General features: G+C 36.3%; 1 protein-coding gene across 1 annotated transcript in view; it reads left to right on the top strand.

Moving 5' to 3' along the window:
* Window positions 1-14,647, top strand: part of LOC308641895 (olfactory receptor 5A2-like) — a gene marked incomplete at both ends in the record, with an annotated part of 114,313 nt that extends 99,666 nt beyond the window's left edge. The window contains 1 exon segment of the mRNA XM_081280473.1: window positions 14,516-14,647. Coding sequence (XP_081136599.1) covers window positions 14,516-14,647 — 132 coding nt within the window.
* Window positions 14,648-16,149: the final 1,502 nt, after the last annotated feature.

Here is a 16,149-nt window from a genome sequence, read left to right as displayed (position 1 = left end):
ACTTTAAATAACTTAGCTTAAAAATATTTAATGAATGATACAAATAAATTTATAGTACAAATAATCTGAGGAAAATAAAACAACAAGTAATGACCTATAAAGGGTTAGCATTTTGATGAATATTTTATCCACTCTCCTGAAAAATAACCAGACTATTACAAACCCTACAGAAGACTGAATTTCAAAAGAGAAAAGTAATCTAAAAAAATATGAATTCAGCTTGAACTCAAATAATCAAATATGAGTAAAGTACAACAATTAATGGCACTACACATCACCTGCCAGGTTAGCAAAAACAATTTAATGTGGGTTAAATATTGAGTAGGGTCTAGTTGTCCTGGAAGATCCTTAAACAAATATTCCATTTTTTGAACTGGAGGAACCCAATACAATAAAATTAATTACTTTTCCATTTTTTAAGGACAAAAACTCAAAATTAACTATTGTGATTACTAAGCAAATTCTGCCAATTTTTCAAACAATTCATTTCCTCTCTTATAACCCAATAGCAGTAATGTTTGAGAAAGCTCTCTCTCTCTCAGAAATAGTCAGGATGGTGGAAATAGAGACATCTGTATCTCCACCACGGAGAATATTTGCCTACATTCCAAGATAATAAAGATAATGTCTCTCTAGAGGGAAGGGTGGGCCAGCTGCCAGCAATCATTTTTAAGGCTGGGGATATGTTCAGGTTGGTGTTCCTCAGCTGTGATCCAAACCTAAACTGTGCACATGTTATCCTCCTGTATCCCGCTCTACTTCACCGCCCTGGACTTGAGAGACTGGAGGAACTGTGGCAAACACGAAAACTCATGCTGCTCAAAATTGTAAATCTCTCTAAAATCCATTTGCACTCATTGTCTCCTTACCACCTAAATCTGCTGGCTCGGGAAAGACAGTCTAGCAACTGTTAGGACCCAACTGCTTGGAGATTGCTTGACTGTTTGACACCAGATCAGCACCAACTCATCAGAACGAAAGACTCAGTAAGACATCAGTGTGGTCATGCCAGTGAATATGAATGAAATACTAGATCTGCCTATTAGTAATAACAGATTAACAATAATAGGTAATACATAATGTGTCTTGATCCTTTAACAAATGCCAGGCATTTTTTATGTGCTTTGTATGTCCTTATTCAATCTTTAAAATCCCTTGAGAGATACATTACTATTATGTGCTCAATATTATGTTTGCATTTGGAGGCAAAAGAATTTAAGTGATTATACTAATGTTTAATAGCTCACAAGTAACACAACAGGCTGGGCATGGTGGGCACCCTGTAATCCCAGTGACTTGGGAGGCTGAGAAAGGAGGATTGCAAGTTAAAGGCAATCTTGACCCTGTCTCAAAATAAAAAAGAAAAAGTGCTGGAGATATAGCTCAGTAGGTAAGCACCCCTGAGTTTATTCCCCAGTAGTAGTAACAACAACAACAACAACAACAACAACAACAAAGTAATTCAAACAAGGTCAAAATCTGGGAAGTCTAATTCTAAAATCAATGATTCCCTGCAATTTGAGTTTCATGTGCTCACCTTTTTGCATAATATCAGATGATACTCCCTGTGTGCTTATATGCCTTTGTGTGTTTTTTAATTCCTTTGCTTAATTTGAAAGCTTTTCCTTAAAGTGGAAAGTCAGATGTTAGTCATTCATATTCTAGGGAAAGGTGTCACAGGAGAGCTGGAAAATAAACATTTCTTTTTAGTTTAAATTCTTTGGTTCAAGCATAAGACCAAAAAAGATTCACCAGGTGATAAACTTAGTAGAATCAAATCAAGATTCTCCTCCCCATAGAATATAGGAAGCCAAGAGCTGGCTGTGAATTAGGAAATTTTGCATGTTTTGTGGGGAGAGTGGGGGTCTTGTTCCTTGTTCTTTAATAATTTGGGGTTAAGTTTAGGGTCTAGAAGATCTTTGGATAACCCAAAGCAGCACTCACTAATGTGTGCTCCTTTCTAGGGTGTGAACAAGCCGCAGAGCTCCTAGAATTCCCCCATTTACCACATTTACATTAAGGTGGCAGCTGTAGAGTCCAAGAGCAGCAAGAAAAGCCAGGACTGAGAAAGTCACCTTGAATTTTCTGTGGCCACAGAGAGTCATGGAAGAGGACTGAAGAGTTTCCCATATATCTCAAGGGCTGGTGGAGAAAAGAACCAAATGGTCAGGAAGAGGATGAATAATATGCAGATTAATAACCAGAGGTGATCAGAACCATGGACAGCTCAGCAGGTGCCAAAGGACAGGGCTGGAACTAGCTAGATGCCAGTAGTCAAAGGTAGGTTCTGCTTAAGAATTGTGTGGTAGAGTTGTGGGATACCAAACAATGCAGATCTGAAAAGTCAAAGTATTCCCTCCAATACCAGTAGAACTCCACAGCTCTGGATTTTAGAATTAATATTAAGGAGCCAATGAAAGAGAAAATCTTAACTGACTGGTTTAGATATTCAGAAACTGGAAATAAAAGATAAAAATCCTAAAATTAGTGACTTCTCTTGGAAGTCTTAACACATAAAGGTAAATATGTAAACTTTCTCTTAACACATAAAGGTAAATATGTAAACTTTCTCTTATCAGATAGAATGGAGGTTCAAATTAGAAATTATACCAAAAAAGCAAGAAATTAGTTACATTTTCACTTTTAAATTGTGTCATGGAAAAATCTTATCCTACATTAAATTGATAGGGTCACAAGCTACTGGTCTGCTATTCATCTCAAGACTAAATTCTGAATTTCCAGAATATCCATAGACCATTATTAAGGGAACAAAAGGGAAGAAAGAATTGGCCACTCCTCTTAGCAAGATGAACTCTATGTCCTAAACTGTAGAATGGTGGCTGCCCTTGGAATGAGTACCAATCAATCCCTTGATTGCCCACCTTTAGAAATTCAGTGACTGCTGTGATTGGAATTTAACAAAACAGGGCTGGATTCCATTTCTCAATCCAGGCTGGGAAATCTGAGTTTAGTCTCCTCTTTGAGCTTGCTTATGTGTTTAATTAAGTGCTCTTCACTGGGGCTTTCCTAGTAGAAGAGTCTGGCAGAGTATCCCTCTGGACATAGTTTTATATTCTTTTTCCTTTCATCAAATACCTATTTTAGGGCTGGGGTTGTGACTCAGCAGTAGAGTGCTCACCTAGCATGTGCGAGACCCTGGGTTCAATTCACAGCACCACATAAAAATAAATAAATAAATAAATAAATAAATAAATAAATAAATAAATAAATGTATTGTGCCAAACTACAACTAAAAGATAAATATATATATATCAAAAAGGATAACTGTTTTAGGTAGAAAATATGGAAGTTTGTAGGAATAAGACACACAGCCCTCTTGGATTTTGGGGAAACTGCCTTTTGCAGCATTTAAAGCTTATGGGGTGTAGGTTCCTACATTCTCTGGGTAGTCCAATATCTTACACATGCACTCCCAAAAGAGAGATTTTGTGATCACTTTGCTCAGTCTAGCAGCATGAGATTGCATCTCTCCTTTGGGATTGAGTTCCAACAAAGTTCCAATAAAGCAATGGGGGAAATGAATAAATTGGAAGATAAATTTTGAGCTGCCCTAAAGTAGTTATTTCTGCATAGTGGAATGGGTGACTTTTTATGGTATTGTTCTCTATTATTCAAATTTCCCAAATGATCACTTGCTTATTTTGAATTAAATAATAAAAAAAATCAAAGGCAGATAAAAAGCCAAGGGAGAGAAAGTGAAGACAACAAAACACACAGTCTTTTCTCTGTTGTCCTACTGTTCTGCTCTTAAAGTTTCCTTGGGATGCTCAGTTTCCTTTTGTTCATTCAGAAGGTCCTAAGAATATCTTTCAACATGTCTTATAATACAACCAGAACAATTTATATCTGGAGTTGATGGCAATAACCATCTCTCTACAGCTGGGTGAAGAACTGCCTCCAAGCAAGGGCTGACCAAAAGACCAAGAAAATTTCCTATTTTACTCTTTTCCAGGAAAATGAATTGAATACATAATTCCTGAATTATCACCCCAACTCCTATTCACTCACTCACTTATGCTAAGACATTCAGTGGGCACTTACCAGTGCACTAAGTGCCAAGAGGCAAAGGTTAACAACACACATGTCTTTCTTAGGAATTTCACAGTCTAGCAGGGGATGAGGGTAATGAGATACAAGGCAAATTTAAAAATTTATGCAAGCTGGGTGCAGTGGTGTACACCTGTAATCTTAGCCACTTGGGAGGCTGAGGCAGGATGATTGCAAGTTCAAAGCCAGCCTCAGCAAATCAGTGAGGCACGTAGTAACTCAGCAGGACCCTGTCTCTACATAAAATACAAAATAGGGTTGGGGATGTCACCCAGTGGTTAAGTGCCCCTGAGTTCAATCCCCAGTACAAAAAAAAAAAAAAAAAGCAAATGCAGGGCTAGGGTTGTAGCTCAGTGGTAGAGCGCTTGCCTAGCACATGTGAGGCCCTGGGTTCGATCCTCAGCACCACATAAAAATAAATAAAATAAAGATAGTGTAAGGTAAAAAAAAGTAAATGCAAATTACATGACAGTTTGAATCCTGCATGTAATTCTCAAGATAGAGACAGACCGTTAAAACCAAATTGGCTCATGACCTTAATACGTAATATATGATAGACAAGTTGTAAATTATTGAAAAATAAATTATTTAAGAAAAGATTAGCTCCCTTACATCACAAGTTAAAGTAAATTCTGGATCATTTGAGTAGTTACAAAATGTGACTCCAAGAACAACAACAACAACAACAAAAAAAAAAAACAAGTAAAGAAACACAGGTAAATACTTATCTAGCCTCTGTACAGGGAAGAACATTGCTTAAAATCAATGGAAAAATTTTTGAGCAATAAGATTCAGTGTAAAATAGATTTTCATATTGTTGGTAAATTATAAGTAAAACGAAATGGAAAGCTAGAAAAATGTGTTTGAAATAATAGAGTAAAGCTCCTTTTTAGAAATTTATTTGTGAAAATTTCCAAAGTGCTGAAATTGCATATTGGGTTCTTTCATAGTAAAAATTTAGATTTCGTTTAGAATCCTGTAAAGAAAAAATCCAACAGGTGAATTGTTTCAAGTGAAACATTATATAACCATCAATACTCTAATTTATGATTAAGTTCATGAATAATTTAAGCATAGGTAACATTTTGAATAAAACATGTTCATTATAGCATTCTATCTGTAACAAAAAAGACATCAAAACCAATTCATGATGAAAGTCTCCAGATTAAGATGATATACAAGGTGCATTCCTATTCTGGTGATTCGTTGGTCTAAAAACATTTTCTGAATGATGTATTCATAAAATGGAAATGGAATTGTCAGGGGAAATCTCTCACTTTTTCTCATCACACTAGAGAACAATTATCTGGACAGCGTAATTAGCTATTATCTTTACATGTTGGAACTAGGGAGGTATTTAAGTGAACCCTCTTTGGAAGAAATTCTCTTATCATGGATGGCCAGGAGATTGCACGCACAGAGCAGAGTTTGGAAGAGAAAGACCTTCCTATAGAAACGTTCTTTTGGAAGATGGTAGAAAATAAGTGTCCAGTGACTTTCCCCAGGACCAAGAGCATGTGAGTCTGGACAGGATGGGGATGTGGCCAAAAGACCATGCAAATCTCCGGTCATACTCTTTTCCACAGAAGTGAATTGAGTAGATGCTTCTTCAATCATCACCCCAAATTGCATTCACCTTCTGTACCTTCCTAGTCCCAGAATTTAACTCAGAGTCCAGTGGAGTAAATAGATAAATGAACCAGTTTTCTTGAGTTTTTAGCCAAAAGGCTACACTATTTCAAAAGGTTCTTATTAATCCTCCACATTTTTTTAAAACTGTCCATGTTTAATTCTGTTGGGTGCCTAGAGATAATAAGACTACCAGAATCACCCAGTTGTTGGAAAGGAGAGTGGAAATGAAATATCTGTTGCTGAATACATAAGGTTTTCATACACAATAATGCAATGCCCAATTCATTTGAAATAAACATTGAGCACATTTTGAGTTTAAAAAGTATATACTTATTCTATCTTAAAGTAATAGAAAAATACAACTATATCAGTTTCAGTATATGCAGTGCTGTAGTCTTGGAACTAATATTAATGATTAGGAAGGAAATAGCTTAATTACTGTTAATATGTGAAAATGTCTCTGGGATAATATAAGATAAAAAATTGCTGTATGTGGTAGAGCAAACCTGTGATTGCTGTAGCTCAGGAGGCTGAGGCAGTAGGATTGTAAGTTTATAGCCAGCCTCAGCAACTTAGAGACTCTGTTTCAAAAACAATAATTTTAAGAGAAGGGCTGCAGCTGTAGCTCAGTGGTAGAGCAATCACCAGTACTGCAAAAATAAATAAATAAATAAAGTAAAAATAAATATTCCCTAGTTTGGGTATAAATTGAGTCATGGAGATGCAGCAAATAATGGAACATTTACAGACAGCCTATTATGTCCCAGATAATTTCATAGTAATTTAGTAACCATTATAAAGCAATCTCCTAAGGAATTTTGTAAAACATTTTATATATGCGACTTCATGCTATCCTGACACAAGTCCTGCAAATAATCTTTATATTCCTATTTCACAAGTAAATAAATCAGAGTTCGGAAATGTTAAGTAACTTAGTTAAGGTCACACACTCAATACAATTCAAACCTCTGACCCTTGTCCTAGTCTAGTTTGAGGTTGATATTTATTCAGGATCATACTTAGAATCACTTTTTGAAAGGTCCTTCTCATTTCACTAAGTGCTTTTAATAACCAGTGGTATCTCAACAAGTAAGTCTGTTCTTGACATGAGCTTGAAACCCAGGATAAGATGAAAGTGTAATTGACATCTTTCAGTAATGAGGATAACCACGAAGGATATTGGAGATGATGATTATGATGATTATAATGATGTTGATTTAGTACCAGAGATTTAACCCAGGAGCGCTTAACCATGGAGCCACATCTCCAGCCCTTTTTATTAAACTTTATTTAGAGACAGGGCCTAAATTGCTCAGAGCCTCACTAAGTTGATGAGACTGGCCTTGAATTCAGAATCCTCCTGCCTCAGCCTCTCAAGTTGCTGGGATTACAGGCTTTGCCACCACACCAGTCTGGAAGCATTTTTTTAAAAGTATTTTGCTGTGAAATAATTTTATAGGAAGCACCTCTGCAAACTTACAGTGTGGCAGACACTCAAAAAATGTAACTATTTTACAGATGAGGAAACTGAGCCTTTGAGGAGCTCAGCTTTGTCTACAAGCAAGAGGTAGCAGAGATGTGGGACTTGAACCAGGTCTATCTGACCCCAAAGTCCCTTAAGTTATGCTTCCTATGAAATACTAACATCTCTCCTTTATTTTCCACATCTTTTAATCAAGGATCATGAATAACATGAACTGGGAGATCTTTAGTTGAAAGCCTTGTTTTGATGTTCATCCTACTAGCATGTATCTCCTTTCCTAGTTATTATTTCTTTAGGTGTCTGTAATCCCTGAGAGGCTGCAAGCTCTTTGATGAAGCCACTATCAATTCTCATTTGGATTTCAGCAATAGTCTTCTTTATCTTGGTCTGTCTCCTATTCTTTTCTCCCCAGCCATCCTTACAATCTCTGGACATGTCTGATCTGAACAGCCTTTGCAAAGCCTGTCCCTCTTACAGGAATGCTCTTCCACCAACTACTCCCTCCCTCAGCTCCTTTAAGCTGTTATTCATCTGTCACTGCTCAGCAAGGTCTACTCTGGTCAGCTGCTTAAACTGAAATAGGCTTTGTTCCCCAACACTCCCTATTCTCTTCAACCTTTTTGCCAGAGCACTTTTAAAAACCATATATAATTTCATACTTCTTTTTAATCTTCCGTTCCTTGTTTCTTTTGTGTAATAATTAAGTGAATTAATTTGCACATGCGGTATTCACTAGTATCTAGCATACATTATGTGCTAAATAAGTGTTACCTCTGGTTGTTGTTATGTTATACTGCAGAGTAGTTTCTTTCTTTCTTTTTCCTTTTTTTTTTTTTGGTACTGTGGACTGAACCCAGGAGTACTTTACCACTGAGCTACAGCCCCAGTCCTTTTTAATTTTGAGGCAGGGTCTCGCTGAGTTGCCCAGACTAGCCTCAAACTTTTGATCCTTTTGCCTCAGCCTCCTGAATTACTAGGATTACTGGGCACTGGAATTGCCAGGCACTTCAGAGTATTTTGAAAGGTCTCACACTGAATTTTCTTCTCCATTTACTGAATGGAGTAAAGAAAATTAACCAGGGTTAAGTTAGTATCTGGCACATATCAAAATGACGAAGTTTTCTATAATCATATTATAATGGCCATAATGATAATTAATAGGACAAACATCACTCACATTGAAAGGACTTAGGAAGATAAAAATTATGATTACTGTACAGGATGAAGGTAGTAAATGGGCAATTAGTAAAATATCAGAATTATTTATGACGAATATATTTGTGTTTGAAGTTATGTTAAAGGAATATTTTCTTAGAACATTCGAGAATATTCCCAACGTCTACCCAAACATAGGCAACGGCCAGTACATTATCAACTACCTCTACTGCATCTTAGACCTCCTAAGAGGTAGAATACATTGAATTCTCTCCATTTCAAAAGCCAAGAACAACCAATGAATGCTCTGTCTGTTCCCAAGACATTGTCTCATTGTTCCTTTTGATTGAAGACACTTTGGCTGTTTGTTTGAAAAAAGTAATTCCCTTTATAGAGAGAAAACACTTCCTCTACATTCTTCCCAGAAGTAGTTGAATGAATTACAATTTCACTGCATTTATTAGGTACCTATAACATTCAGTTCAGCTACTGCTTTAAACCTAGATGCTGTACATTGTGACAATAATGGACATCAGTGAACTGTATTTCCCTGTACTCACGTCCTTTCATAGTCCCCCACCGGATTGAGTCTTTGTTTGCCCATATGGCCTAATTTGGCTAAACACCAACAAGTATAGTGCAGGAAAAGGTCAGATAAATACTTGCAATTGAAGCTTGCTGTCTTGGAATCCTGAAATGATGCTTAGAAGAATAGAGGGTGAAAGACTATGAGAGAAAGGACCTCAGCCATCCTAGCCATTCCAGGCATCCCAGGTGAAGCCCAAATCAAGTGTGGGAGGTTGTGTTGGACTTCCCAGCCCTATCTGACTAGACAGTGTAGTCATCCGAGTACATGGCTACAGGAGGGACCAAAGGGAGGCTAGCTTACATACTATCCAGTCAACCAAGAGAATCATGAGAAATGATCACTGACTGATTTTTTTATTTTTATTTTTTACTTTTAAGTGGACATAATATCTTTATTTTACATTTATGTAGTGCTCAGAATAGAATTCAGTGCCCCAAGCATGCTAGGCAAGCACTCTACCACTGAGCCACAACCCCAGCCCCTCACTGATGTTTTAAGCAAATATGTTTGAGCTGATTTTTTTTTTATACAGCAATATATAAGTGACATATTAGGTGTTAATGAAATTGTTTCTTAATTTATACTTTCCTGAAAGTACAGCTTAAGGTCTAATGGGGGAAACTCAAAAGTAAAATAAGAGCAATAAGTTTTTTATTGTATCAGAAAAAAAAATGCAGGTACTGGGGAGTTAGAAGAAGACATTCCAAATTCATATTAGAGAAAGTTCCAGAGTAGGCAAGAAGATACACTTTATACATTGTGTACTTATCTCTTCATATTAAAACACCTATTTCTTTGTCTTTCTGTAAATATACAAAGAGCAATAATGAATTGTTCCAAGAGTTATTTAAAGTACTTATTTCATCTTCCTTCTGCTGCTTCCCAAGTGACAGTCTTACTTGGCCAAATCTTGCAGATGTTAGGTATTCCACAAAAATTGTATTGTTTGCAAAACAACAAACAATTTCTGTGACTAATACATAATGATTTAATTTAGGCTTTATTAGGAAAGAGGACTAAATCAAACCATTTGGCTCATAGGACATAAAATTTTATTTAGAAAACATAACGTCATATTAAGAGAGAAAGAAAACAAGAAGAGTGGAATTATGATCTGTAATTTAACTGAGTTTACAACAGCTCTTGGAACCATATACTGTTCCCTCGGGTTGAAGTATATGAATAGTTTATTACTGCTCTTTGTTAGTTCTCCAAAAGTAGAGAAAACAGTGTTTCCACATTGAACAACTGGTTTTATGTTTTTATTTTCAAATGCTAAAATTGTTTTTACATACATTTTATTTTTATGGGGGCTCTGAAAACATCGTTTCTGCAGTGAATTTCCATCATAAAAAAAAAAGCTTTAGAAGAATGGTAATTTTGTTCCTTAATGTGTTCAGGCTGGACTGCTGCTGATGTCAATCCCTTGAAGTCATGGGTGATTATTAAACTGCACTTGAGCAGGATTCCATCCTAGGCTTGACGGAAAGTGAAGGAGCTGCATTTTCTTTACCTTTCTGGGCTATATCTTTAGTCCTGAATGGACCATGGGAAGTAAAAGCAGAACACAGAAGGAAATGAAGTAGAAATAACTGCAGGAATCAGCATGAAATAGCCTTCCTATTTGTCAAGTTATAGAACCATTCTCTATTAATGGGATTACTGGGTATTATTTGGTGTGGTTTTTTTTTTTTTTTTTTTTGGATACTGGGTTCAATCTAACATCCCCAACTGAACCACATCCTCAGCCCTTTCTGATTTTTTGAGACAGGGTCTCATAAGTTGTTTAGGGCCTTGCCAAATTGCTAACACTGGCCTTGAACTTGGGTCTTCCTGCCTTAGCCTTTGGAGCTGCTGGGGTGTCAGTCATGCTCCACCATGCTGGGAAACTACTGGATATTATTATCATTATTATCAGCAGCAGCAGCAACAGGCATTATCTAAATATTTTCATTTCAATTTCTCTTGTTCATCAGTAGATTAGAAAAAGTGTATTATTATATGCATTCTAATTTGTTCCTACTTTTTTATTTAAAAAATCTTTTCACTACCACATACAAACAAAGATGTTGTGTCCGCCGAGAACTAAAAAATAAATATTAAAAATTCATTTAAAAAAAATCTTTTCACTAAAAAATGTGAAAGATCAAGCTGGGTGTGGTTCGGTGGTGAATGCCTGTAATCCCAGTGGCTTGAGAGGCTGAGACAAGAGGACTGTGAGTTCAAAGCCAGCCTCAGCAAATTAGCGAGGCTCTAAACAATTTGGCAAGACTCTTGTCTAAAACAAAATATACTAAGGACTGGGAATGTGACTCATTGGGTTCAATCCTCGGTACCAAAAAAAAAAAAAAAAAAAAAAAAAAAGTCAAAGATCAAAACCAGATCAAATTCACTGAAAACCTTTCCTAAGATCTCAAAAATAATCTTGGAGATTCAGGGTCTCCAGAACAAATGTATCCCGAGGACAAGGAAAAATATAGTATGGAAATAGTATGGTAGTGTTTCCAAAGAATCCAAAGAATCTTTTTTTTAATTTCTTAAAATATAAATTCATTATAAATGAAGCTGATGGACTCTTTCTGTCCTTATTGAAGGTGTTCCAGCATATACAGCAAGTGACTCAGATCTTACTGTCGGAATACAGTCTGAATCTTACTGAGGCCAACTGGGTACACTGATAGATGGTATTGATTTGGTGTGATCTTCTCTTTCCAGGTTAAGCCTAAATCCTCTTTATTGAGTATTAAAATCACATTAATAATGTAGAATATCAGATTACTCTTCTTTCAATGTGTTTTACTGTCATGATTATTGCTCTTTTAAGCACAAAAAAGTCTCTTCGATGCAAGAAGAATAGCTACACTTATTGTATTTTGCAGTGAGGAAACAGAAGGCACAGAGCAGTCAGGGCAATGCAGGGACAGAACTTGGAACTCAGTATGTGTCACTAGACTCAGTTGCTTCCATCAAGTCCAATAATCCTAATATTATATTTATAACATGGTGTTATTTCTTCTATAATTTTACTTGACATCTCAGAAAAATGAAAATTTTTTGTTAGTTCTCCCCAAATTAGCAAAAAAAGAAATGCAGTAAGTTCATATTTATTTACTTTTATAGATTCATTATAAAGATCCGAAGGTATAAGTATGAGAACCATCAAAATGATCTCAATGTGGAAAAATGAGAGAATGTTTCACAGCTATCAAAATGTACTGCAGGGCACAGTGGCACATGCCTATAATCCCAGCTACTCAGGATGCTCAGGAAGGAGAATTGCAAGTTCAAAGCCAGCCCCAGCACCTTAGCAAGACCCTAAGCAACTCAGAAAGATCCTGTCTCAAGATAAAAAATTAAAAAGGGAGCTGGGGATGTGGCTCAGGTGGTAGCCCGCACACCTGGCATGCGTGTGGCCCGGGTTCGATCCTCAGCACCACATACAAACAAAGATGTTGTGTCCGCCGAAAACTAAAAAATAAATATTAAAAAAATAAATTTAAAAAAAGGGGGCTGGAGATATGACACAGTGGATAAGCCCTCCTGGGCTCAATTCCTGGTACCAAAAAAAAAGTACTATAATTTATTAATAAAGTATAAGAAATTTAAAAATTTGGTGCAGGACTGAACAGATGGCACATTAACTGACAGACTTAAAATCCAACAGATAGCTGGGTGTGGTGATGCACACCTGGAGGCCAAGTCAGGAAGATTTCAAGTTAAAGACCAGCCTCAGCAACTTAGTGAGAACTTGTTTCAAAATAAAATTAAAACTATCATGTATAACTAAAAAGAACCAAATTTTTAAAAAGCCATAAATAAATTAACTAATTAAAAGGGTTGAAGTTGTTGTTCAGTGGTAAAGCCCATGTAGGATAAATCTCCAGTATCACAAAAAATAAAAAGAAAAAAGAAAGAAAACTAAGCAGAATGAGCACAATAGGAATTCCACAAATGGCTTTATCATAAAGTGAAATCATTTAATTAATTGGGTTGGGATGAGTGGCAATCAATTTGGAAAACCAAAACCAAAATCTCAGATTTATAATTCCTATTAATTATTAAAATATCCAACAAAAATTTAATGTAAATATAAACAAACTAAAAGAAAATGTGGGTCAAAGTCGATTGGATCATGTGAATAAATCTTTTTCAGTATAATACCAAGGCCAGGACCTAAAAATAAAATGAATCTGTACAGTAAAATATAATGTAAACCATGTTAATAATAAATTATGAACTTGAAAAATAATTGTCATGGTATGAGGGACAATGAATTATATCATTCTTTAAATAGACAGCTCCTAAAATCAATAATGAATAACCAAATAAACAAATGTAAAAATTATATGAGCAAGTCAGTAAAGTAAATGTGAATGAAACACAATGAAATAATTTTTACCTGTAATATTGTCAAAGATTAATACTAAATAATATAGGCTGTGTTGATAATAGGACGGCAAGAAATACTGTCAGAAAATCTTGATAATACTGTAAATTGGTATCAACTTTTAGACAGAATTTTGGCAACATCTCTATGTTTGTGTGTATAGGAAAAAAATTGCAAGACTACAACCCAAATTATTAAGAGTAGGTAAAAAATGGAATTTCCAATAGTTTTAAAAATAAGTTTTATATTATCAAGGTTAGCTTGAATATTGATAAACGTTTGTCTAAATCTATGAATCTATATTAAAATAAGAATGTTCCATAATATTAAAATAGTGCATTTTTAACCCAAGAACCTTTCTGCAGATTTAAGAAGTTCCAAGATAATGACTGGAGGAAGGAATAATACAACAATCAACTTCATTCTTTTGGGATTCTCAGATTTTCCCAAGCTCAAGACTGTTCTCTTTATAGTCTTCTTGGGAACTTACCTCTCAACAGTGGTCTGGAACCTGGGCCTCATCATCCTAATTAGGTTGGACCCCTACCTTCATACACCCATGTATTTCTTCCTCAGCAATTTATCCTTCTTAGATTTCTTCTATGTTACCTCCACGACCCCCAAAATGCTCTCAGGCTTCTTCCAGAAGCACAGATCCATTTCCTTTCTGGGGTGCACCATGCAGTACTTCTTCTTCTCCAGCCTGGGTCTGACTGAGTGCTGTCTTCTGGCAGCCATGGCTTATGATCGATACGCCGCCATCTGCAATCCCCTGCTGTACACAGCCGTCATGTCCCCCACTCTCTGTGTGCAGATGGTGGTGGGAGCCTATGTAACTGGCAGCTTTGGTTCATTGATCCAACTGTGTGCTTTACTTCAGCTCAATTTCTGTGGACCAAATGTCATCAACCATTTTTTTTGTGACCTGCCTCAGTTATTGGTCCTATCCTGCTCTGAAACCTTTTCCTTGCATATCATGAAGTTTGTGATATCAGTGATTTTTGGTGTGACATCTGTCTTAGTCATCATGGTCTCCTACGGTTATATCATTGTCACCATCTTGAAGATCAGCTCAGTGGAAGGCAGATCCAAGGCCTTCAATACCTGTGCTTCTCACTTGACAGCAGTTACTCTCTTTTTTGGATCAGGTCTCTTTGTCTATATGCATCCCAGCTCTGATGATTCTCTGGGCTATGATAAGATGGCATCAGTCTTCTATACAGTGGTGATTCCCATGTTGAATCCTTTGATTTACAGTCTGAGGAACAAGGAAATTAAAGATGCTATTAAGAGGTGTAAGAAGAAGAAAGTGTTTTTCCATGGCCACTGTTAATTCAAAGTCTGGTAGACTAATGACCCTGCTGACTGGAAGATTCTAGACTGTGCAAGGGAAATGCATTTAATGTGATTCCCTCTCACTGATGCTATGGCAGAATTCCAAGTCAACCTATCTAACTCTGGGACTGGCTCAGTGCCATGTAAATCCCATGGCTGCTTTCTGTCTTGACAGTTGTCTCTCCTACACCAGCAAGAACTCTACAAGGCAGTTAGTATATCAATTTGTATAAAGCAGCAACCTTCAGTTCTTTGGTTTTTGACCCTCGCACATTCTTTTGGAACTTCAGATTTCAGGCCAAAGGAAATGGGACTGAACATGAGGTCGTTGGTCTTTCTCATGCACTACATCACAAGCAGTATAATGACTACTTTGTTCCAGACTTTGCCTAGGCAAATTCCAATCAGTTGAGGCAGGAATGTGGAGAGAAGTGTAATTTTAGATTTTGACCTAACATCTTTGCCAAGGAAATATGTCATAAGGAGTTTGGTCTAGAATTTTTTTTTATATTTTATTTTTAGAACAAAAATAGAGATTGTTTGTAAGTGAATAAACAAAGGAATTTTTATGGTACTCTCCAGTCCTTGGAAAGTTAAAATAAAAAGAAAAGAAGGAATCCCTCACCATATATTGAAAAATTACATTTCTGTTAATATGGCAGACTGGATAGTATAAATGTACCCAATGCTACAAACAAAGATATATATTGAAAATATTTACATATATCGTTTTGAGAAAGGGTCTTGTTAAGTTGCCTTAAACTTGCAATCCTCCTATCTGAGCCTCCCCAGTAGCTGGGATTACAGGCATGTGCCCTTGTGCCTGGCTGATGAAATATATTTTTAGAAAATATCTTAAAATACTTTTCTAAGCAGGTCAGAAAAGAAGGAAACTGTTTAGTATGCAAATGTGTATTAAGTAAAATCAGGAATCTTGAAAGCAACGGCAGCCCTGAAGATGTTTTTCACACTGGAAATATTGGCCTGTTTTCTGACAGACCCATGAAACTTTGCAACAGGGAGACAAAGCCAGGGACTTCTGAAGTCTGACAGGAGACCTAGACATGCATCTGAGAGTCCAGGGGACTACTACTCAGTGCAAGAGGAAATTAAAAGGAAAAGTTCAATTTCACAAGAAAGAAAATATTGACTATCTCAGTAAACTGAGAATATGTGACCATGCACCCTAATGGAAGCTGATGGTCTGAATTCACGCTATCTATAGAGGTCACGGAATCGTTCAGTGACAATTTAAAGCAGTGCCAGGTAGGAAGTGTCCTCAAGTCCAAACTAGCCAGAACCAATTACAAGTTCTCTTTTAAGGATTTTAAGAGATAGTGTAAACCCAGACTCTAAACAATTCTTCCAAATAAACTTTCAATGAAAATTGATTTACACAAACCTCAAAATACACCAGGAAATGGGGATTAAAAAAAAATGCAAGAAGAATGGCAACGTTAGGCCCTAAAAGACCTTGAAGACAACAATTATCTCACTTAA

The sequence above is a fragment of the Spermophilus citellus genome (genome assembly GCF_964194105.1).
Source record: "Spermophilus citellus genome assembly, chromosome: 2".
NCBI lineage: Eukaryota > Metazoa > Chordata > Mammalia > Rodentia > Sciuridae > Spermophilus > Spermophilus citellus.
This window is presented reverse-complemented; position numbering and strand designations above follow the sequence as displayed.